The sequence below is a fragment of the Strongylocentrotus purpuratus genome, unplaced genomic scaffold, assembly GCF_000002235.5.
Source record: "Strongylocentrotus purpuratus isolate Spur 01 unplaced genomic scaffold, Spur_5.0 spur5_contig_776, whole genome shotgun sequence".
Taxonomy (NCBI): Eukaryota; Metazoa; Echinodermata; class Echinoidea; order Camarodonta; family Strongylocentrotidae; genus Strongylocentrotus; species Strongylocentrotus purpuratus.
Genome location: NW_022145476.1, coordinates 20,079 through 43,540, shown reverse-complemented (window position 1 = coordinate 43,540; position 23,462 = coordinate 20,079). Strand labels below are relative to the sequence as shown.

General features: G+C 36.3%; 1 protein-coding gene across 2 annotated transcripts; it reads left to right on the top strand.

Annotated features, from left to right (window-relative positions):
- Positions 1–2,345: 2,345 nt before the first annotated feature.
- Positions 2,346–13,875, top strand: LOC115919860. 2 transcript variants are annotated; one of them, XM_030974409.1, is made up of 3 exons: positions 2,346–2,737; positions 3,201–3,322; positions 8,432–13,875. In XM_030974409.1, exons 1-3 carry the CDS (start codon positions 2,508–2,510, stop codon positions 8,566–8,568), a joined length of 489 nt encoding a protein of 162 aa, XP_030830269.1. In that variant the 5' UTR covers positions 2,346–2,507; the 3' UTR covers positions 8,569–13,875. The 2 variants fall into 2 exon arrangements, 1 of the variants encoding a protein (XP_030830269.1); XR_004062049.1 differs by having other exon boundaries at positions 2,620–2,737; positions 3,201–3,296.
- The last annotated feature ends 9,587 nt before the right edge of the window (positions 13,876–23,462 follow it).

Here is a 23,462-nt window from a genome sequence, read left to right as displayed (position 1 = left end):
ACGGAACGTTATTTTTTGACCAAATTTGGCATACATTAACTTCAGGTCAAGGTTCAACTCTTCAACCTACGCGCATGCACGCGCGTCAAAATTGAAAAATGCTCCAAATGAATTTATTTTGAGTTTACTATACGTTTCAGGCCATTTTGAGCATTTAAAAAAATTCAGCGCGTGCGCGTCTGCGCGCGCGTTTTTTCGCGTGTAGCACGTACGGAACGTGGAAACGCCGTTTTTTTACATGTTTTGGGTTCCTAATACTATTGTCAACAATTTTAACTAATTTCCAGTCCTTCTTGACCTATAATAACGTAATATGCGCGCGCTAAACCTCAAAATCCGCGCGCGCGAAAATATGCCAAAAATTGAAAAAATTGTAAAAAAAAGGCAAATTTTGAATTCGCTGTAACTTTTCAGAATGCCATGTGACCTCCATTTTTATTTCATATTCTGAAAGGGCATGAGTTGTAGATTCCATTTCATGCATCATTTTGGGTCACCGGATGTTGTGACATCATCATATTGCCATCTGAAGTAAGAAAATTGATTTTTGATTTTTTACATTACATTTGACAATGTTCTTTTGACTGTCCCAAATTTCAATATGTTGTAGCTGAGAATGTTATCTACAAGTAACGTGACATTTATTTTTCATTTACATGATGGGATCATGGTCAAATTTTTGATTAAAGGTGAAAAGTCCGAATCTGCAACATGTACGTGTTATGTCTATGGAGGGTGATTTTTTTTTCTAAGTCACAATTTGCATAGTCTTTCTTTTTACTTTTCTCAGTTGTTTATACCAAAATTTGATATGTTGTAGCTGAGACTGTACGCTACGAGAAATGTTATTTTTGATTTAGATTATGGGATCATGGTGAAAAAATTCGAATTAACGTGTGAATTCAGAATCGGTCATAGACTTTTTCAGATATACGTGTTATGTCTATGTGGAAGCGCCGTGGTATATTGGTGTTGACACTCGACTCTCGTCTTTGTGGCCCGGGTTCGAATCCGCTGAAGGATTTTGTTTTTTTGTTTTTTGGTGGGCAATTTAAATAAGTTTTGCATTTAATAATTCTTTCATATTTGTTAGTATCGTCTCAAAACGTTTATCATTTGTTAACACATTGCACTTTAAAGTTTGTGTACAAAGCCTATGACAAGTTAATTATCAAAAAAAAATCATAATAAATACATAACGTTACCAATCATGCCCAAGTTTCCAGAGCTGTACTGGGTTATTAAAGACATTCATATTTGTTTATTCTCATTTCCAGACGTTTATCATTTATTGAAATATTGCACTTCAAAATTTGTGTACAAAGCCTATGGCAAATGAATTATTCTAAAAAAAATCATCTCTTAAGTCTTTAATCATTTCCAAACTTCATATTCAAGATTTTTGCTGCTATTTTTGTTGCAATTTTTTTTTCTCAATTACATCGTAACTTCCTGCGTCATCTATTAAAATCATGGCGGATCACCTAATTCATCTCAAGTGACGAATTCATGTCTAGTTTACCTCTTAGAAGTAGAATTTCTCAGATTTCTGTGGTCCCAAGGGATTTGACTTAGGCATGCAAATTTAACTGTATTTACATGTGTATATATATATATGCACATACATACTGTACATGTACATCTTTGGGAAAATATTATATTTCCCCTTAATCCGACTTAGGGGAAAATATTATATTTCCCCTTAACCCAATTAGGGGAAAATATTATATTTCCCCCTAACCCGAATTAGGGGGAAATTTTATATTTCCCCTTAACCCGAATTAGGCCTGGCTAATTTGGTAGATGATATCGGGGGGGGGCTCCATGCCTCCTTGAGATCTGGGCCGTCGACTGCACGATCGCGACGAGGAATTGGAATGCACGTCATCCGTTTTGTGAAGAATAATGTTTATTAATTATGCTAATTTATGTGTAATTTATGCATGGAATCAGACTTTTTGCTCCTAATCAATAAATAAAGTTCCAAATATACTAATTTGTGGTATAGTTACTCTTTTTAGTGTTCTTAGCAAATATACTTCAAAAACATGATATCAAAATTAATTTCTTATGTTTTTGACCTTTTTGTCTGTTATTGTTTTTCGATGAAAATTGTCGGCTACACTTGTGCGATCATAAACAGCATGTTATCAATTAATTTTAATCGTTAGAAGCAAAAATAATCATACATTTATGAGTTTTGGCTGAAAGCACAATTTGTATTGAAATCCTGCATGAAATCATGCTTTTTAGCCATTTTTGGTTAACGTGCATGTATAAACTTATGTGTAACTTCAGAACCACCTACCTGGGCGTTGCAATGTTGTTCAAAACAGATGCGCTAGACCCAAAAGAAAAAAGTCGTGAAACGTCGCCGCGAGTTTTCGCGATGCAGACTTGTTCCGCAAAGCATCAAGGGGGTACCTGGAAGGTTTAATACATTGTCACTGCTTTCTCTCACCTTGTCTTTACCCCATCTTACATGCTGCTCCTTATCTTTTGCTTCTATGCTTATTGTACTTGTTTGTAGGAGGGATGAATCAGGAGGAGGAAGGAGGGATGAATCAGGAGGAGGAAGGAGGGATGAATCAGGAGGAGGAAGGAGTGATGAATCAGGAGGAGGAAGGAGTGATGAATCAGGAGGAGGAAGGAGGGATGAATCAGGAGGAAGGAGGGATGAATCAGGAGGAAGAAGGGACGAAGCAGGAGGAGGAAAAGGACCATATTGCGTATTCAGGTATGTCTTAGTACATACATGTATGTTATTTTTAAAAGGAACCAAAGATCTTCACTTTACGCAGGACACATATTATGCATAACATTATTTACCAATTCACTTTTTTGTTTTTTGTTTGTAGTCTTGACAGATGATTCAAAATTGGCAGTACACCTAACATTATTTTGCCAACTGCAATGTTTGTTAGCCACTTTACTTGTCTTGGATTTGGAGCACTTATTCCTTACAAAATCAATACATGTGCACATGGCCCGAATTATCAGTCTGGTATCAAATTGGAAGCTCCCTAATGACGTTTGGCTGGTGCATTGTTCGTTTATCTATGATACCCTCGTAATAGGGAACTTCAGATCTGCCATGGTTATGATGCTGGCAAATATTGAAAACAAAAAATATATATTTTGCTCTGATATAAATTATATTTCCCTCATCGATTTTCTTTCTATTTCTCTTTTCTTTATAGGTCGGGGGTACACCCACTGGGAAACTTCCTCCAAAAAATTGGTATGCAACTACTTCGAGCAGTACCTGCTAAGAGATACGAGAAAGAAGTTACCTGGTATGTGTCGTGCTATTCACAAAAGGGTACATGCAAGGACTTTTTAAAGTGAAAAGAGATATAAAGTAGAAGGAATGTCATAAACTTCCCAGGGCTCTTTGTTTTTCTGGAGAGCTTAGAACCCTTGCAATTGTAAAACATAAAATGCTTATGATGTAAATGAGTAGTTTGACCTCTTGTTCCTGATTTTTGTCTCGCCTGCGAAGCAGATGCGGGACATAGGCGTCGCTATTTCCGGCGACGGCGGCGTTGTCAACATTTCAGGTTAAAGTTTGCTTGGTCAAATTCCTATGGCTTGAATTCCAATACCGTGCCACCAATGGTCTTGAAACTGGATTCAAATGATTCGGTAGAGTGTTCTCTTTCATATCCATCCCCATACTCTGTGTTTCGTCCAGGAATAGGGATTTTATAACCATTTAAACTTGGTTAAGTTTTGGTTAAAGTTTCAGGCCAGTGTCTGTTGCAGGTTAAAGTTTGCATGGTTAAGTTCAGATGTCTATAATTTCAATACCGTGTGACCAATTGTCTTGAAACCTAATTTAAATGATTCAGTAGAGTGTCTTCTTTCATATGCACCCCCATGCTCTGCGTTTTGTCAAGGAATAGGAATTTTATAATCTTTTAAACATAGTTAAAGTTTTGGTTAAAGTTTCAGGAGTGTCGTGTATACACAATATACATACTGTACATATACTGTGTACTGTATGTACTGGACAGACATTATGGAAATGTTGAAGTTTTGGTTTCTTCCATAACTTCAGGTAGGAAATTTCAGTAGTGTTATAGTTTCATATGAATGTTATGTGTAAACAATATTACCCTTTTCTGAAGTCCATTAGAGTTAAAGGTCAAAGGTCAATGAACTTTGCATAATGTTTGCATTTTCATGTACAACTTCAACTAGGATTATTTACTGGTGACAATGTTTTGTAGGATGGTTACCCTTTTGCAGTCTGCAGTTAAGACTGTGAGGTAACCACTGTTAAAGGTCAAAGGTCAAGGGTCAATGAACTTCAGCATTTTCATGTACAACTTTAACTTATTAAACTCTTAAATAGGCAACTCCTTGATGTCACAACCTGGACAACTTTTAATTGCTCATTTGTAAAGTCTGCCATCAATTTGGATCAAACTTGGTGGTAATTAATGACCCTTGGGTATAGGAACATATATGGTGCATACAGATATGCTTACATACAACTTTATGCATAATTATGCATAAATATGCATACATGTGCATATATATGCAATGTACTTGCATGCATTTACATGTACATGCGCATGAATATGCATATATATGCAGTTTGAGTGTCAAGTTGTACATGTATGTAAGCAGATCTGTAGGAGGATGGGGTCTTTAGAAGGCATCTAGGTCTCAAAATGCTAATTGTTCAAAATCCTTTTTTGGGGGTGAAATTTTCCACGTTTTATTGACCACGAAATCGGGCGAGACTCGTGGTTCGAGAACCATCTTGTTTTCATTTAACTGCAAAGCCTTAGAGAATTATTTGACTCTAATGCATATCTATATGGTTGCAACATCAAGGATAGTGGTCTACAGTCATTTAAAGGGGAATCCAACCCATATGGCAAGTTCTAAAACAAAAAAGAAATTTCAGAGAAGCAGATTGGTGAAAGTTTGAACAAAATCGGACAAACAATAAGAAAGTTATACATTTTTGAAAGTTGTTAGCACTATACATATTGGAATTTCAAGTTGGCCGAATTGGGAAACAAAGAATAACTTAAAGATGAAAAAATAAAAAGAGAGAATTACAGACACAGAGAATATTATAGGCCTAATGGAAAATTGCACTGATTGGAGAAAAAATAAAGAATTACATTGATGAAAGGAAGAGGATAGAGTGATTTGTTTTTCCTTCAATCCATCATCTTCATTTTGATGATGTATTTCTTTGTTTTCCCATCATAAATGCTTGCTTGATGTAATTTCTTGGTTGTCCTTCATTTTATCGTCCCTTTCTTGATGTATTCCTTTGTTTTCCCATCACTCTTTCTTTTGGCAATGCATATTTCTTTTTTTGTTTATCTTCAATCATTGCAATTTTCCATTCGTCTTGTAGTACTCTTTGTGTCTGGATTTCTCTCTTTTCCTTTTTTCTTTTATAAGTTTTTCTTTGTTTTCCATAATTTATCTTCTCTTTCTATATTTCCATCATTCCTAGTAATTGCCAACCTATTAAAAGTAATACACAGTGTTGGCCAAGGTCACGGATTTTGATTAAATGTGTTTTTCTTGGTGCATCTAGATGATCTAAGACCAAATCGATTATCAATTTTCTTCAAATAGCCTTGGAAGCTGTAAAAGGACAAGTACATTCGACGATATCTGTCCGGCCAGACAAATCTGTTTTCCCCTTTAAAAACAGTGTTCTCCTTCAAAAATTCCCAACTTTTCTTTATTTTGAGATGTATCAACATAAAAAGAACCTTACCTGTGATTTGTAAGATCAGAAACACTTTTATCCGTGAGATATTCAGCATCAAGCGAATTAGCCGTATTCATCGGGTACCCGATAAATCCCAAAAATCAACACTAAACATGTGATTTCTCGAAAATGGAGGCATTTCAGAGTGAACTTTTACGGAGTTGTGTTCTACCCTCATAAGTGTATCAAAAAATAAGAAAGTGAAGGAAATCTATTTTTTTACCCCTTCGTCTTTTACCAACACTGCGCAATACCTTTAAGTTTCATTCCTCATTTTATTTTCATATGTCAGTCTAGAAAATCCTTTAAAATCTTTAATTTTTGTCTCGCCTGCGAAGCAGAAGCGAGACCATAGGCGTCACTATTTCCGGCGGCGGCGACGGCGGCGTTGTCAACATTTCAGGTTTAAGTTTGATTGGTCAAATTCCTATGGCTTGAATTCCAATACCGTGCAACCAATGGTCTTGAAACTGGATTCAAATGATTTGGTAGAGTGTTCTCTTGTATATGCATCCCCATACTCTGTGTTTCGTCCAGGAATAGGGATTTTATAACCTTTTAGACTTGGTTAAGTTTTGATTAAAGTTTCAGGCCAGTGTCTGTTGCAGGTTAAAGTTTGCATGGTTAAGTTCAGATGTCTATAATTCCAATACCCTGTGACCAATTGTCTTGAAACCTAATTCAAATGATTCAGTAGAGTGTCCTCTTTCATATGCACCCCCATGCTCTGCGTTTTGTCAAGGAATAGGGATTTTATAATCTTTTAAACTTAGTTAAAGTTTTGGTTAAAGTTTCAGGCCAGTGTCCTGTATACACAATATATACTGTACATATACTGTATGTACTGTACAGACATTATGGAAATGTTGAAGTTTTGGTTTCTTCCATAACTTCAGGTAGGAGAGCTCAGTAGTGTTATAGTTTCATATGAATGTTATGTAAAGAATATTATCCTTTTCTGAAGTCCATTATAGTCAAGGGTCAATGAACTTTTTCATGTACAACTTCAACTTATTGTCATACTCTTAAATTGGCAACTCCTTGATGTCACAACCTGGACAAATTTTCATTGGCTTTATACACAATTTTTTTACACATTTTGAAACTATGAAACGGGCTCCGTACGTGTGTCTGTGTGTCTGTCTGTCTGTGTGTCTGTGTGTGTACAAAATGTTAAATTAGGCTTCTTCTCCCTCATTTCTGGACCGATTTTGATTCTGATTGTTTTATCTCATAGGGCTAGGTGCGGGGTTCAAAAATTCTACACAGAATTTTGAAATTCATTAATTATGCTAATTTACGTAAATTTATTCAAATTCACAAAAAATGCTTCTTCTCCTTCATTTCTTGACCGATTTTGAATCTGATTGTTTTAATTGATAGAGCTTAGATGGCTACACAAAACTTGTACACAGAATTGTGAAATTTTACTCCATTCATTAAATATCATAATTTATGTAAATTTATTCATAATTCACAAAAAATGCTTCTCCCTCATTTCTCGACCGATTTTGATTCTGATTGTTTTATCTCATAGGGCTAGGTGCAGGGTTCAAAACTTCTACACAGAATTTTGAAATTCATTAATTATGTTAATTTATGCAAATTTATTCAAATTCACAAAAAATGCTTCTTCATTTCTTGACCTAATTCTCATTATAATTGTTTTATTTGGTAGAGCTTCGTTGGCTACACAAAACTTGTACACATAATTTTGAAATTTTACTCCAGTAATTATAGCTTATGTAAATTTATTCATAATTCACAAAACATGCTTCTTCTCCCTCATTTCTCGACCGATTTTGATTCTGATTGTTTTATCTCATAGGGCTAGGTGCAGGGTTGAAAAGTTGTACACAGAATTTTGAAATTCATTAATTAGGTTAATTTATGCAAATTTATTCAAATGCATACATACATGTATATGCAGTTTGAGTGTCAAGTTGTACATGTATGTAAGCAGATCTGTAGGAGGATGGGGTCAAAGGAATCTAGGGCTCAAAATGCTAATTGTTTAAAATCCTTTTTTGGGGGGTAAAATTTTCCACGTTCTATTGACCACGAAATCGGGCGAGACTCGTGGTTCGTGAACCGCCTTGTTCTGTATTATGTCAGCCTTAGTTCTTGTCTTCTTTCTTTTCATCATTGACAAAAACAAAACAATCGCAACTTTAACTTCTTTTTAAAACAAATTTCCCCTCGCACGGCCCCCTTTGAAGACAGCCATAAAAAAAATGGTTAAGAGCAGTTGATAATTTAAATTAAGATTTTTTTCCCAGCGTGTTTGGCCCATTGCAGACACCATTACAAAAAAATTAGCTGCACAAGCCAAAACACAGGTGTTTTCGAGTGCGACGTGACCCAAGTCTTTGGTAAAAGCCTGTGAGAAGGATCGTTAAGGATATCCAATGTCAAAGGGTGGTCAAACTGCCTTTCATGCCTTGTGTGTGTAATTTCAAGAAGAGCCAGAAGAAATATTTTCAGTGGTTTCATTTTTGAAATACACAGACTAGAAATTGCTGGAACAAAAAAGAAGTACATTATAATTATTTTGTGCTTTAGAGAGGACAAAAAATCAAACTTTGTTTCATCATCATCGCTCTGTTTTTTTTAAATCTAGTTATTTTTGTTTACATTGCTCAATGCTTTTTCATGTGTTTTCCCTTTCATTTTCTTTTGTAGGTAAGAGAGAGGTTCACCAGTTCTTGGCAGCATATCCTGATTTCAAGATTAGAAACTTCAAAGTCATCAGAAGCAAGGTCATGAATGAAAAATCAAAAAGAGATCGCTTGGTAAAAAAAATGGAAAGCAACCAGTAGGAAATTATTCTCTAATGCACCGGGTGAACTTTTTCATTCTTTAGTTTGCCACACACAGCGATTTCTTGATATACAAGTATTTCGCTTCTACCAAACTTAAAAATGATTGGGGCGAGCTTTCGTCTGCTCCTGCAGACTTCCTCATGTCAACTGATTTGTCACACAGTTGCTGTCTTGGCGATCACTGGAGCGAAGATAGGTGACAATGCGTACCCAGTGTCCCTATTGAGTGCTGGATTAATGCTTTTTATCTAGATAGACTCTTTGACCTTCCTTGGCCAGAAATAAGATTCAAAGTCTATGATCTGTGTATCATCCCAGCGAATGTTATGTCCAGTATTGAGGGCGTGTTCCGGCCACTGCTGAGTGGGTTGGATTGTTTAATCTGAGGGCCCTTTTGTGTTCTTTTAATCGGTCATTCAGTGTTCTTCCTGTTTCACCCACATAAGAACTTTCTGTCAGTGCACTCCAGAGCCCTTTATACACAGAGTTTGGCCAACTTGATAACAGGCACCATGTTGTAACCCTTGGCGCTGATGCACCGCACCGTGCGCACGGGCGGGCTTATGGTATACACACAATATAGCTTACACTACTAGCCCTCAAACTGATTGATATTTTCTGTTGCAGAAGAGTCATGTTATGGGAAGTCTCAGATTCTTGGCATTTCTTCTCTTTCCTTCATGTAGTAGACTATAATTTTAATGAGTTTAGGCCCAATAGGAATAGGCCCTAGTATTAAGCGTAACCATCTCTCTCCTTTTCATTAATTTCTCGTTTTTTTTTCTAACTATATATGCCTGTGTGTCTCTTTAGCTGCCCCTACATGTATACCTCCATAGGGTCTTCACATATGAAATTGAAGCGTTTTCAACTCCCAATGAGTGATTTGGAGTTTGCTGGCATTTTAGATTGATCTTTCAGTATGTTCTTCAAATTTATGTATACATACATTGTCTGTTGTGTTTTAGCACTGCAAGAGTATTTATCATGAATTCAGGCTAACTCCGGTCTGACCAAAACATTTTAGTATTGATGTGTACCAAGAGGGGAGGAGGCCCTTGAAAGGTATAAGCCCTGATATGTTTGCCAGTACATAGTTTCGGTATGCCCCCCCCCCCTTTCCATTGTATGATGTAAGAATGATGTCACAAAACATGCCCAATTACCAAATTTTATCCACTTGCTACAGGTGAAAATTACAATTTTTTTAAAATCATCTGTTTTTAATAGGGCACACCAATATAATGATCATAACTAATATTAATGATTTATACATGTATATTGATTTATCCATTCGATTATTTATGTTTATGTTTCAATCCACTATGCATAGTGCCACTCAAAATATGTATTAATATACGTATTTAAAATAACAGCTTTTCCATGTAATCAAACATACCTACTGTATGTTTTAACAGCACTTCCATTACCCACTTCTTCACACATTGTTTTTTAATTCTCCTATACAGTGTGAGTAAAAAAAAGAAGGAAACCCAACTTCGGTAGCTTCTTATGATAATATTATAACATATATGGAACCTTGCAATTTATTTCATTGTAAAGAGTAACTTTACTGTCTACTGATACCTTATTCATACTTTTCCTGCCACGGATGACTGAGCACCAGGAGTTTCAAAAAGCTTTGTCAAAATCGCCTTGTATCAAGTTTGGGCTTAAGCAATACGTGTGCGTCAAAAGCTACTATGGATTTGTTATTGGAGTCTTGAAATAATGGCTAAGCTTTTTAAATTGATTTTGTGTATTTGACTAGAAAAGGTGTTGATTTGAACTTTAAATGAAAGAATATCCTTATTACAAGCAATATTTAAGATATCTTTGTTGTCATTAAGACACAATCTTGGTTTCCTCAACATTCCTCGTATGTAAGAGTTTCTTTATTGAGTGTGTCAGCTTCAGAATGTTGGTAGTGAAGAAGCTTTCTTTCAAATGAAGTAAAAACACAGTTCAAAACACTAGCATATGTGTTCTAAACAGGCCTTCCTTGTATTTTTTTAGTCTTTTAGGTTAGTTAACTATTAATTTAATGTAGATTGTGAGCTAGATAACTTATTCAGCTAAGTTGGTGCAATCGACCAATAAACAGATGGTTTTGTGGCAAGATAACATTCTAAGATAAGAGGTTTGTAGGCAGTTCAAAGTGCATCCACAGCCAATGAAACCTAAAATAAAATCCCTGTGAAAGTCTAGATACTTAAAATCACTTAACTCTGAATAATTGAAACACAAAACATATTTTATCATTTAAAAACGATTTCAGACAAAGTAACATGTGATTAGAAGCCTTTGACACACACCCATTGCTTAAGGTCAAACTTGGTACAAGGCGATTTTGACCCCCCAAAAATTGAAAATCTTAGTGCTCAGTCATCCGTGACAGAAACATCATAAATGAGGTATCGGTAGACAGAGTGAAGGTTATTCTTTACAATTAGATACATCTCAAGGTTTCATATGTTATAATATTTTTATAAGAAGCTACTAAAGTTAGGTTCCTTTTTTTTTACTCACAGTGTATAGGATACACCAATGCATGCTCATTATCACTTTTGTTGTTACACTGTGTATGTTTATGTTTTGATTCACTATACATGGTGTTAATAAATTTCTGATGCAATATACGCAATTTAAAGAAAACGATCATTGGTTTATTGAAACTAAAATATTGAGTAATTTTACTGTCCAAAACATACATACTGTAAGTGCTACAACAGCACACCAATAAACCATTATTTCACATACACTTTTTATACGCCGAAGGGTCGTATTATGGTATGACGTCCGTCCGTCCGTCCGTTAGCCAATTCTTGTGTAGATAACTCCTCATTCATTGTTTAACGAAATTTCTTCAAACTTGCATGGATGGATGATATTGATGTGTAGATGTGCGTAAAGATGATATAACTTGGGTACGCCAAGGCGTTGCCATGGTAACCACATTTTACTAAAAAATTGAAAAATTCTTGTGCGGATAATTCCTCATTTACTTTTTAATTAAATTTCTTCAAATTTGCATGGATGGATGATATTGATGTGTAGATGTGCATAAAGGTGATATAACTTGGGTACGACAAGGCATTGCCATGGTAACCACATTTTACTAAAAAAATATTGAAAAATTCTTGTGTGGATAACTCATTTACTTTGTAATGAAATTTCCTCAAACTTGCATGGTTGGATGATATTGATGTGTAGATGTGCATAAAGGTGAAACTTCGGGCGTATAATGCTCCGACTTGCGGTGCTCTTGTTTAAAGATCTTTTTGATATTCTATATGACACACCAATTTAATTATATTACTTATTTCGTATATTTTTGTTAATTTCTTCAATTTGAATATCTGTATCTGTAAATGCATCGTCATTTGGGCTTGCTGCTATGATTTTATTTATTTATCTATCTTTCCTTACATGAAGAACAAGATATTTTTAATTGTTTATAACTGCATAGCACCAAGAAAATTATCAAACTGGTGACTCAATTGGAAAATTATTGTGGTTTGCATCAATTAATGTATTTTTGTGCATTCATAGAACACTTAGCAATCCTATGGATATTGAAATTTGGTGTGTGACAGCAAATTTTCACGTAGTTTTGGATGCAGGTTTCTGAGACAGTAAAATTGGGAAGTTGTAAGCAGGCCTGGTTGTAAGCAGTGTAGGTCCACAAGTACAATCATGGGTCTGTAATAAACACTGTGACAAATGAAATGATATGCCTGTATTAATAACTGGAATAGCGAAAAGTGACATTTTTACTGTGGAGTCTCATATGTTGCTTTAGGAGTAAGGCCACCGCACACCTTACGACTGGTCTACGACTGGATTTTGAAAGAAATTGCAATTTGAAGAGAAATTGAGTTTCAATTTGAAAATTTGTATCTGACTGAGGTCCAGAATGGTTATATCAATATAATTATCGAAAATATATGGTATTTGAAGTATTTCAGACAGAGAAAAGGCCAAATCTCCCAGTTACCAGTTGGTGGCCAGTCGTGCCTGTGTGACGTCGCTACGATTCGCAGCCGATCGGGCCTTTTCTCCAACTGAAAAGGCCATAACACCCTGCAATTTTTATATTGATATTGACATGACAATTCGGGACCTCAATCAGTAGGAATTTACATTCTAAACATTCTATATCTAATCCTATCATAATTTCTTTCAAAATCCAGTCGTAGACCAGTCGTAAGGTGTGCGGTGGCCTTTAGGGCTTGTTGGATAGGATGTGTAAAATTCCTTCAGTATTGTAAGTGTTTATAGATACAGCGCAACAAACCCCCACACTTATGTTAATGAACCTGAATTAAATCACAAATAAAAGGGATCTTTGTCAAAAAATTTGCAGACAAACTCATGACATCATTTTGCATTTACTTTTTAGGAATTTATTTGTTCCAAAGCTTTTTGAAGTCAGGCGGCAACAAATTGTCTCCTGCCTCGCCAACATTTTTTTTTTTTTTTTTTGGTCGCCTTATATTCCATTGACTTGTACATTAAAATTGTTTGGGTTTGTTGCGCCATATCTGAACAAACCTTGAGATATGAGGGCTATGGTAATAAACTCAACAGCATGGATTAGAGCAGCGGGCAGGGCGTAGATATGTGACGTCACACTATTCAAGTAGATCACCCCCCCCCCCCCTGAACAATAGGTTCACTGCTCGAATCTTCGCCAGTGTTAAACTGAGCAGCGCTTCTCAACCAGTGGGCCATGAGGATGGCCAAAACATTGTTTTAGAATAAAAATGAACCAGCTTGAGTTCAGCTTTACTGTCAAATTAATAAGTGGCAAAGTGGGCCTTGAGTTAAGAAAGGGTGAGAAGCACGTACTGGATTAGGGGGTTGACTCTTTGTAATTTGAATTTGCAACCATGCCGAATCACACCACCTAAGTAACATCTTTTTCCTGCTGCTTGGGCAGGATTGGTGCCTTCTATGAGGTCATAACATTGTTATTGTTGAATTTCTGCGCAAAAATAATGTTGGAATTCACAGTGAATTATTGAAATTACAAATTTGAATTAGTGATATCACAAATTGAATCTGTGATATCACAAAACATAATTCTTGTTGTGAATTGTATTATGTTCTGGAACATTAAACATACAAGACTGTTAACCTAACTAGTCAGATTTGTCTACATTGCAGTGATGTGCAGTAATGTTGGAATTCACACTGAATTCTTGATATTACAAATTTGAATTAGTGATATCACAAAACAGAATTCTTGTTGTAAATTGTATTATGTCCTGGAACATTAAACATACAAGACGGTTAGCCTGATCAGATTTTTCTATATTGCAGTGATGTGCTTTGTTAATGTAAACAAAATGTTAATATTTTCATTATTGAAAAAACAAGGAAACAAAATAAATACAAAAAATAAATAGGTTGCCATACATTGCGACTCAATGGTTGTACTGAAACTGACCGTAGTATTCCCAATACAATGGTAATGTACGACTGAGTAGGCCCTACGTATTCATAATAAGGTTCTCTCAGTCGTACATTTCCATTATTTTGGGAGTACTGTGGCGCCTGGTTTCTAAATCAATCCTAAAAGGACATCAGAATTACCGGGGGGGGGGGTGTAATGAGTGCCGCCCGGTACATAGAAGTAACCTGATATATATATATTTTTTGTGTGATTGATGTGGTTGCGGAGAGTGCAAGAGAAGGTTTGGTTAGCGAGATGTTGTATATTATGCTGATGATTTTTGATAAGTGAGAAAATGGAAGGTTTGAGGGAGAAGTTTTGGAAATGGAAGAAGGCGTTTGAGAGTAATTATAGACCGGGAGCCCGGAAGATTTATTCAAGTGAAAAGCGCCGGAACAACTGACCTCGTAGGTCGATAGGATGGACCCTGGGCCTCACGAAAATGAATTGCTGCCGGGTTAACCGGGGTTTTCCCACAGAATTCTGTGGGTTAATTTTCCCGACAAAATCACCCAATGTGTGACGTCACTACCGGAGGTTGAACTGTGTATCTTGCACCATCACACATAACACGTCCCCTCGCTCATTTAAGTGCTAATTTTGTGATTTTTGTTTAACGTTTGACTTGCCTAGAGTATACCAGATAACGCAATAACTTTTCCCGGTGATAGCACATCTGAGAGCGACGATTACGATGATAGAAATCGAGGGCGATGCGGGGGGCGATGTCACCGAAATGCGGTACTTTTTTCTGTTTTTATGTCAGTTTTGGCTTTGAATATTTGAAGTTCTTCTCAATTCCGATTGTTTTCACCGTTTGCTCTTAAACTTGACATGAATATGCAGTAAGTCTTTCGCTTTCAAGAGCATGAAAGCATGTTAAATAAATTTCTGGCTTAAAATTCATTATTTGCGTCCCTGATAAACAGCGCCCTCACCGACCGTTACATATGATTATTGTACTTTCATGCTTTAAACTTAGCTTATTTATACAAAACTAATATTAAAATGCATTGTTTTCATCTGCAGATTGTATTCTTTTATACCTTTATTTAATTCAACTACCATTCATCATTTGAAATATCAGTTTTTAACATGAATAGGCCTGTGACCGGGTTGGAAATAATTCCGTGAATATCTTCAGTGGGTAATTAGCCTAAGGCAGATTGCCTATATCCAGGGGAATAGTGATACTTTGTAGGTGCAGAGCATTCATTTGGGTTGCATATGCAGCCACTATTATTATTAATAATATTATCATTGTTTATCACAATATTCATATTTATCTACTGCTGCCAATAGCTATCTATAGCCTATCTTTTTCACTGTCGATGTATAACTCCCCCTCCACTCCTCTCTTCCCCATTATTTCTCATCCCCTCTCTCTCTCTCTCTCTCTCTCTCTCTCTCTCTCTTTCTACCCCTGCAATTCCCTCTTCTCTCCTCTCTCCCCTTTATTGTCCGTTCATTCCGCCCTTATCGCATACATTCATCATCATGAACATTATAACTATTATATTCTATTAAAGTATAGTATTACTGTTCTGACTGAGAGAGCTTAACTAATTGCTTCTCTTTTTCTTTTAATGATGTTAATCAAGGGGCCAGGTGGTTGTAGTGTGGATGAACAATAACAAGACAGGCCCATTTAACTTTCCATATAAATCACCAACATGTTAAAGATTTCAAGTTTGTTTCCCTCTTGTACAATGTACATGTAGGCCTATACTCATGGTTAATTTCTGCCCCCTATACCCCACCACCACAGTCATAACAGTAAATACTTTGATACCTCAGATATTACAGTTTTATTTTGTGAATGATTTATCAACAGCTTTTGCATGGGATTATGTCTTGACATTCCACAGCGTACGTACACACATGGGACACACATGCAGAAGCTTGCTTCGAGAAAAACGATCTATGAATGCCATGTTTTTTTAATGTTTTTCTGTATGGAACTGCCACTTAATCTTGATTCATTCCATGTATTGGTGTTTAATAATGCCTAATGACATGTCCAGACATGAATGGACACAATCCATTCAAAATTACATTTAGCAATCACAACCATAAACTTTGATCTTGTTTTTGCAGTGACATAATGCCTTCCTGGCATTGAGGGGAATTTTTTTCAACCAGGAGTATTATAATTTATTATTACATGAATAACATTATTGAATCAAAGTAAAAAAAACCCATGTCACTGAAGAAAATTCATAAATAGTATGCGAGACAAAATTAATTGTACTATAACAGCTCATAAAATCTTGGTATATGGAGATTTGTTTGTGGGCTCCATATTACCCCGTTCATTGGGGTAATATGGATCCTGTGACACTTTTGTTTATGTTGTCTTTAATTTATACAAGACAATTGTTTTTTTTTCTAACTTATGTGTTTTTATGTAAGGAATAAATAGTTCTTCCACCAGTAAAAGAGAGAAGTGAAAAGAATATTTTTTACATGTTCAAAACTCTCATTTTGTGCTTAAGGGCTCCATATTCCCCCAGTTTACCCTATTACAGTTATAGAGTATATAAAATTTGTTTATTTTCTTCCATTATAGAGTCGTGCGGAAAACCATTAGGGTAAAGTGGGGTAAGTGGGACACTTAAGATTTTGATTGCATTTTATAAAAATACCAAACGTTCAAATAATTAATCAAGCATCTTAATTAGAGCTTAAAATAGATACAAATTTGTGACAAGCTTTTGGATAAATAATCTTCATAATCAAGGTCAGGGTGACGGTTTATTCAGGGCCACTACATTGTCCCACTTACCCCAACATGTAGGGGTAAGTGGGACAGCGTGCAATACGTATAGAGAACTTGGGAAAGTCGATACCGCGATTGATACATGAATGCGCATTGGAATTGCACGCGCGTCCCACTTACCCCAACACGATGGGGGTATATGGGACAATGTAGGTATACAACAACCATGTAGGGGGATATTAACAAATGTATATGCAAATACTTGTATATTTTGTTGAACTAACTACTTATACCTTATTTGCAATCATTCAATTACGTCACCAAACTACTCTTTTTCATAAAAGTCAGACACCAAACATCGTCATTTATTTTCTGTTATTTCTAAAATAGCTAAGGAGGGGGGGATTTTTCGAATAAAATATTGAGAGGTTGAAGATTTGTTATGCTTGTTCCTCTAATGTTTATTAAATTTTTCCAAGGAGGCATCCAATTTGTGGCTAGGTATTTTGTTTTTTCGTTGTAAAATGTTCCCTCCACTAACTCTATCTCCTAATACAAGAAAAAGAGAAAAATCCTCCAATTGTCCCACTTACCCCACTGTCCCACTAACCCCACTTTACCCTACCACCCATATAACTTTCCTATGTTTCTGAGATTGTGAACCGCATATTGGCGGTCAATATTCGAATGGAAGAATAAAATAAAGAAATATGGAAACATTTTAAGCTCATATTACCTCTGACGCATTCACCATTATCAGGAAATCGACAAGGTATGCAAATATAAAAATGCATGCATGTCCATCTTAATTGATATTGAAATTCCATAAAATAATGTTTACATAACATTCACTTATGTCAAAAGGGCTTATAATCATTACTGAGTTTGCTAAGCGTCATTTTTCTTCTTCATCATTGAGTCCGAAGTTGCTCTCAATCACTTTTCTCCCTACAAACGTCGTGTGACCCCTCGTTCTCGACAATGTCACCATCCTCCGTAGGTGTGGTATGTGAATCTTTAGGTCAGTGAGAGACTCTGGGACTGCAGTTCCTGAATGCCACTCTGCATGGTTCGACGTAGTTCTGAGCTGATTTCCAGCCTTATTTCCAAGAAATTATTCCTGTGTTTGAGTGTTTTTGCGCATGACAGAAGAATAATTTATTTCCTTCAATTTTGCAAGAGAGCTATTACACCTCCACTATGTCTTCTTAGGGATCTGAGCTCTATGAATCGGGGCCCTCTTGTACTGAGAACAGTGTTTCGACCACTGATGAGACCAACCTGGTTAAACATGACTTAATAAATAATAAAAGAATAAAGCAAATGTGTTTGGCGTTCATCTCAATGCTTTGAAAGCTTTTGACTTTGTCCGTTTGAATATACGCGACGTTAAGTCAAAGCTAGACAGGGCTTAATGACCAGTCAGTGTTTCAGTAACACCGGGCTGTTTCCTTTCAAAAAACTTTGCTAAATTTTGAGACATCAATCCTGTTGTTGCCAACCAATAGTTCCAGGCACGGATCCAGCCCCCTCCCCTCACACTGAGAGCATATTTAGATCGGCCGGCTTTTCATACAAAATTGAATGGGGTGCACTGGTATCTGAAAATCAGCGGTGCGCCCCTCCCCCCCCCCCCCCGCTACTGCATGCATCCCAGGCCTGTTGAGAAAGATGAAGAGAGATTCTGTTTTGACTGGATGTTACCAGGTTTATTGCCATCTGAAATCCTGCTTTATATGAAAGTATCAGCCTCATCGTGACGACTCCTTGTTTTTTGATGTGGCCTGTACAGTTCCATGAAGGATATGATACCACCATCAGTCACACTAATCTTCCCGATATCTCAGTCGATATGATTGGTGTTGGCATATAACACTCTTCCCGAAACTACATACGGCCTAGCAAAAAAAAATAATGCACACTGTCTTATGAAGCGCATTTTGTGAACACTAATACGCTTGATAAGGGTCTGAAGGTAAATCTTGGGAGTGTCAGGGTAAGGCTCATACATAATTATCTAGGACAGGTGTGTGTCATACTTATAGTAGAGCGGTTATGAATGGATTGCTAGGTTGGCTGGGCACAAGTTAGCTAGGGCAAGGCATACATTTTCAGGGAAGGTGTTTGTCGCTGTTATGGTAGAGCGGTTATGAATATAGTTTCTGAATATATTGCTAGGTTGGCTGGTTAAGTGGGCTAGGGCAAGGCACATAATGCTAGCGCGGCCATATTCGTTTCGTATGATTTGGCAGCAAGGTTGTTTTTAGCCAACTGCTGGCCTGGGCAGCTAACCAGAGAGCAACGCTAAGATGCCAGTTTAGACATCCTGCCGTTCCAGCCAAAGTAGAATCTCTCCAAACAGACTGTAAGTGAAATTTTAGTTGTTTTTAGTAAGCTAGTCTTATATTAAATGTCCAGTTTTTGTACTGGAACCTTGTTTAATGAGCATTGGTATAGCCATTAGGAGCTATAGATATGGATCAACACTGACCATGTGACGTTGTTCCAAAGTAGGATGAACTGTTTTCTTATGTGATAAATCACTGCTAATGCCTGCATAAAGGAAGTCTCTTTATTTAATAATTTGTATTCCATGTCGTGCGGAGAATGTATACTGATCTGACTTTCAGGCATTATCTTGGTTTCATACAAATCATACATACTGAATAAATCGCGTTGTATGATTGATTCCTTTATCTCGGATAGGTAACTGTCTAAAAGTGGCAGAGTGGTCTTGAAGAGGAGGGAAAAGCGGGGTTGATGGAATAAACATGTTAATTAGTTTATTTAGTTTCAAAGTGGTGACATAAACAACGATTATATAAGAGGGTTTTGATATCATACAAACTGAATAAATCGCGTTGTATGATTGATTCCTTTATCTCGGATAGCTAACTCTCTACAAGACCACTCTGCCACTGTTTGTACATTTGTGGTTAAACAAATTTTTACACTTGTGGGCGAAATGTTTTACATTTGTGGTTATTTTTACATTTGTGGTTGACATGTTATGACATTTGTGGTTATTTTGACATTTGCGGGTACAATTTTTTACATTTGTGGTATTTTTACATTTGTGGTGGATTTTTACATTTGTGGGCCCTACAAGGTATGGAATAGAACAGAAAAACGAAATGGTGCAATTTGATCTATGATTGTTGATGTTTGCCAGCTCCGTGTGATTGATGGGAGGATGTGTAGTTTTGTGGCAAATACAATCCAAACATTGGTCTCTTTAATTCATACATGTTGTTAATGCAATGGCGAGCAGGCGACCTATTTTGATCAGATTACGGTGGGTGAACTTGGACATGAGGGTTTCAATGAAAGAGCAAGTGTCAAAGTTTGTTTGGGTGAATGTGATTTCTGTTTAACCAAAAAATGAACCGGTTATGATTTTTTTTGTGGAAGCCCGTAGAATATTACACTATGCTACGAGTGGCCGACTCTAGAGGGCAGTGCCCGATGAGACTAAACAGAGCCCTTTACTGTGTATAAAGGGCTCTGAGACTAAACGGAGCTATATGATCTAGGATATATTGATTGGGCAGCTATTTGGATAATTATTGTATCTTAGATGGCGGATAACTGGGATAAATAGGATAACTAGGACTACAATAATTACTGGGAATGATACGGACTTCCTGGATTACCAGGAATGTAAAGCTTTACTGCGGGTGCAGAGTTTTCGTCGAGAGGCAACTTCAGAGATCCTTCCGGGAAGGTCGTCGCGAATCTCTCCGGCGTCATTATTATGCAAGGCTCAAGCTACCCATCAGTCATCGCGTCAGATGTCGTCCACGTCGTCGTGTATCAGTAGGGACGCCAGCCACGCCCTCCAAGGATCGACATCGCGCGGTTCGACGCTTCATACGACTACGCTGGGCGTAAACCTCTACATACCGAAGCGATAAGTCTCGCAAACTTTTATTTTCCTAATATCATTTAGGACGGCCGATTAATAACTCTTAATGGCAGGGGGAATACTTATGCACATATTAGTTATTCCATAATTTGATAATTTCACCTTGTTATTAGTTTGTGCGTGTAAAATTATTGAGATGGTTCTTTACACTGATTTGACAGGTCTATGATCCAAGACAGAGATATATATAATGAAACTCATTAATTTAAAAATAACCTGTTTTCTAGCATAATTTATTGTTACGCGGAGTTGCCTACCAAAATTCGTATGATTATTTTTGCTTTTACTGATTTAAAATGAATTAATTATATGCTGTTTAACCCTCTATAACCCACGCAAATTATAGCCCTGTGCCAAGTTGTATTTTTCAACTGGTAGTTATACCAAAGGCTACAAGACTTATTTTACATTTTCCAGTATAAAACTACAATATACCTGTGATAAAAAGCTTCTTGTGTAGACAATGAAGACCGGAAATGGGTTATTACACAAAGCTATTGTAAGGCACAGTGCAAATCCTTCTATTAATTGGGTCATATTATTTGTGCCGATCGGCGAACTTGGCAAATAAAAGGTCAAAGGGGAAGTCCACCCTGATATTAATTTGGTTTGAATAAAAGCAGAAAAAATAGAGAAAATAATTAGTGAAGGTTTGACGAAAATCCGATAAAGGATAACAAAGTTATGAATTTCTAAAGTTGTAATCGATCAAAGATAAATTGGCAATTTGTGACGACACTTGCGAGCTGATCTCCCATTTAATTTATGGTAAAAATTCCATAAATTTACTTTTTTCATGATTCTTGATTAAGGAATGAATATATTTCATAGGTTGTATAAAAACATTTGTCTTATAATATATCGACGGCAAAGATTCGGTAAAATAATCTATTTTGAACAAATAAAAATACATTTATCAATTTTTTACCATTACTTACATGAGAGATCAGCTCAGCTCCCAGCCCCTCTCCCCCCCCCCCCACATCAGAATAACCCAATACAGTAAGGGTTAACCCATTTTTAATTGCAAAGCATTGCAACCTTACGGGGAATTATTGTAGATCATTATTCCCCTGTAACACATTATAACCATATGGTGAAATATAAAAGATATTGTTAATCATTCCCCTTAACCCATTCATACCCTTCGGGGGAATTATTGTAGATCATTATTCCCCTGTAACCCATTATGACCATACGGGGAAATATAACAAAAAAGAGGAAAACATTCCCCTTAAGCAATAGATACTTTTCGGGGAATTATAACATATTCTCCGCAAGCTACAGTTATGGTTAAAAAACTTAAAGGGAAGGCAAAAAAAGTTATATTCTTCATTTAATCTTCGAATTCGGATTTGAAGCTACAGAACATTAATTTATTTCCAGAAGATATTATTGACCGAAATACTAAGTGATTGGGTCTTTCTTGTGACCACCATGAACATTGCCCTTAAGTGCCAGTTTTAGATGATTGCGCTTCCTTCCCCTTAAGTCGCAGATAGAGTTATTATTATTATTATTATTATTATTATTATTATTATAATTATATGCTGCTTAATGGTACGGGTATTTCCACATACCCATGTATTGTCCAACTCATATTGTCTGAGCTTGGCTTCACGCACATCTTCCTTACGTATACAAATAAAACGAATGAGATAGATGTCTATAATAGTTTTTGTTTGAAGAGGTTTATACGCAGGATATTTTCAATAATATGTATACTACTCTCGATCACATTATAACACCGACTTTTAGCCCTGCGGCCATGATAAGCATTGAAGCAATCTATCTCTTCCTACCGGGTACCCATTTATTTCACCTGGGTGAAGGATGGCAAATGTAGATTGATGTTTTGCCGAAGGACATTCGCGCTGTGGCAGGGGTTCGAACCCTAATATTTAACTCTTTGTTAATAGTGCGTTTATTTATCCAATAATCAAACTACATAGTCTCCATCTATATTAGTTTATTTTACACAAGGTCGCAGCCACCGTCTATTAAAGTGTAAATGACGAGACGAAATAGTAATGACGGCAATTTCTAATGACAGTTATTGAATATGGTTGAAGACATAAATATCTACAGATTCAAGTTGGAAGATTGTTTTACAAGTTTCATCATTTTTTTTTTTTTTTTTTTGGATTTGATTTGATTTATTTTTCACTCAAATATCCACAAATTTAATGACATATATAAACCATACAATAATACAATATGTAATAGAACAAATGAATTATAGAAGTAACGAAATACTGACAAGTATGTTCGTAATCAAATAAGTTTACAGAGTACATTCAAGTTTGAGAATAAGAGAAAATATTTTATATTGCTTGACTTAACTGAGAGGGGGAAAAGGGGAACCTCAGAAAAGCTAGGTTTGTTGAGCGAGATTCCCAGTATAAATCAAATAATGGACCATCAACAAAGTGCATCAAAATCTGCACATGTCCGCTCCCAGAGAAACCAGAGACGCGCGAACCCACCCGCCCGCGCCAGATCCTCGGGTCTCCCCCGCCAAGGCCAAGGCCAAGGCCCATTCATAATCCTCTTTTAATGTAAGATATATGGTAAATCTATCGACGAAATCAAACGAATATCTGTAAACAGGATATGAGTGTACCTGTACTTTTAAAATCAAATTCATCATTTGCAGACATGCAGGGTACCATTTCTAATACCTTTTGTAGATGTGATGCATGCAACAGGACGTTAAAAGAAAATACATCAATAAGTGCCACGTGATACTATGAATTCTCATGACAAACAAAGAAAATATGAAATCCGTT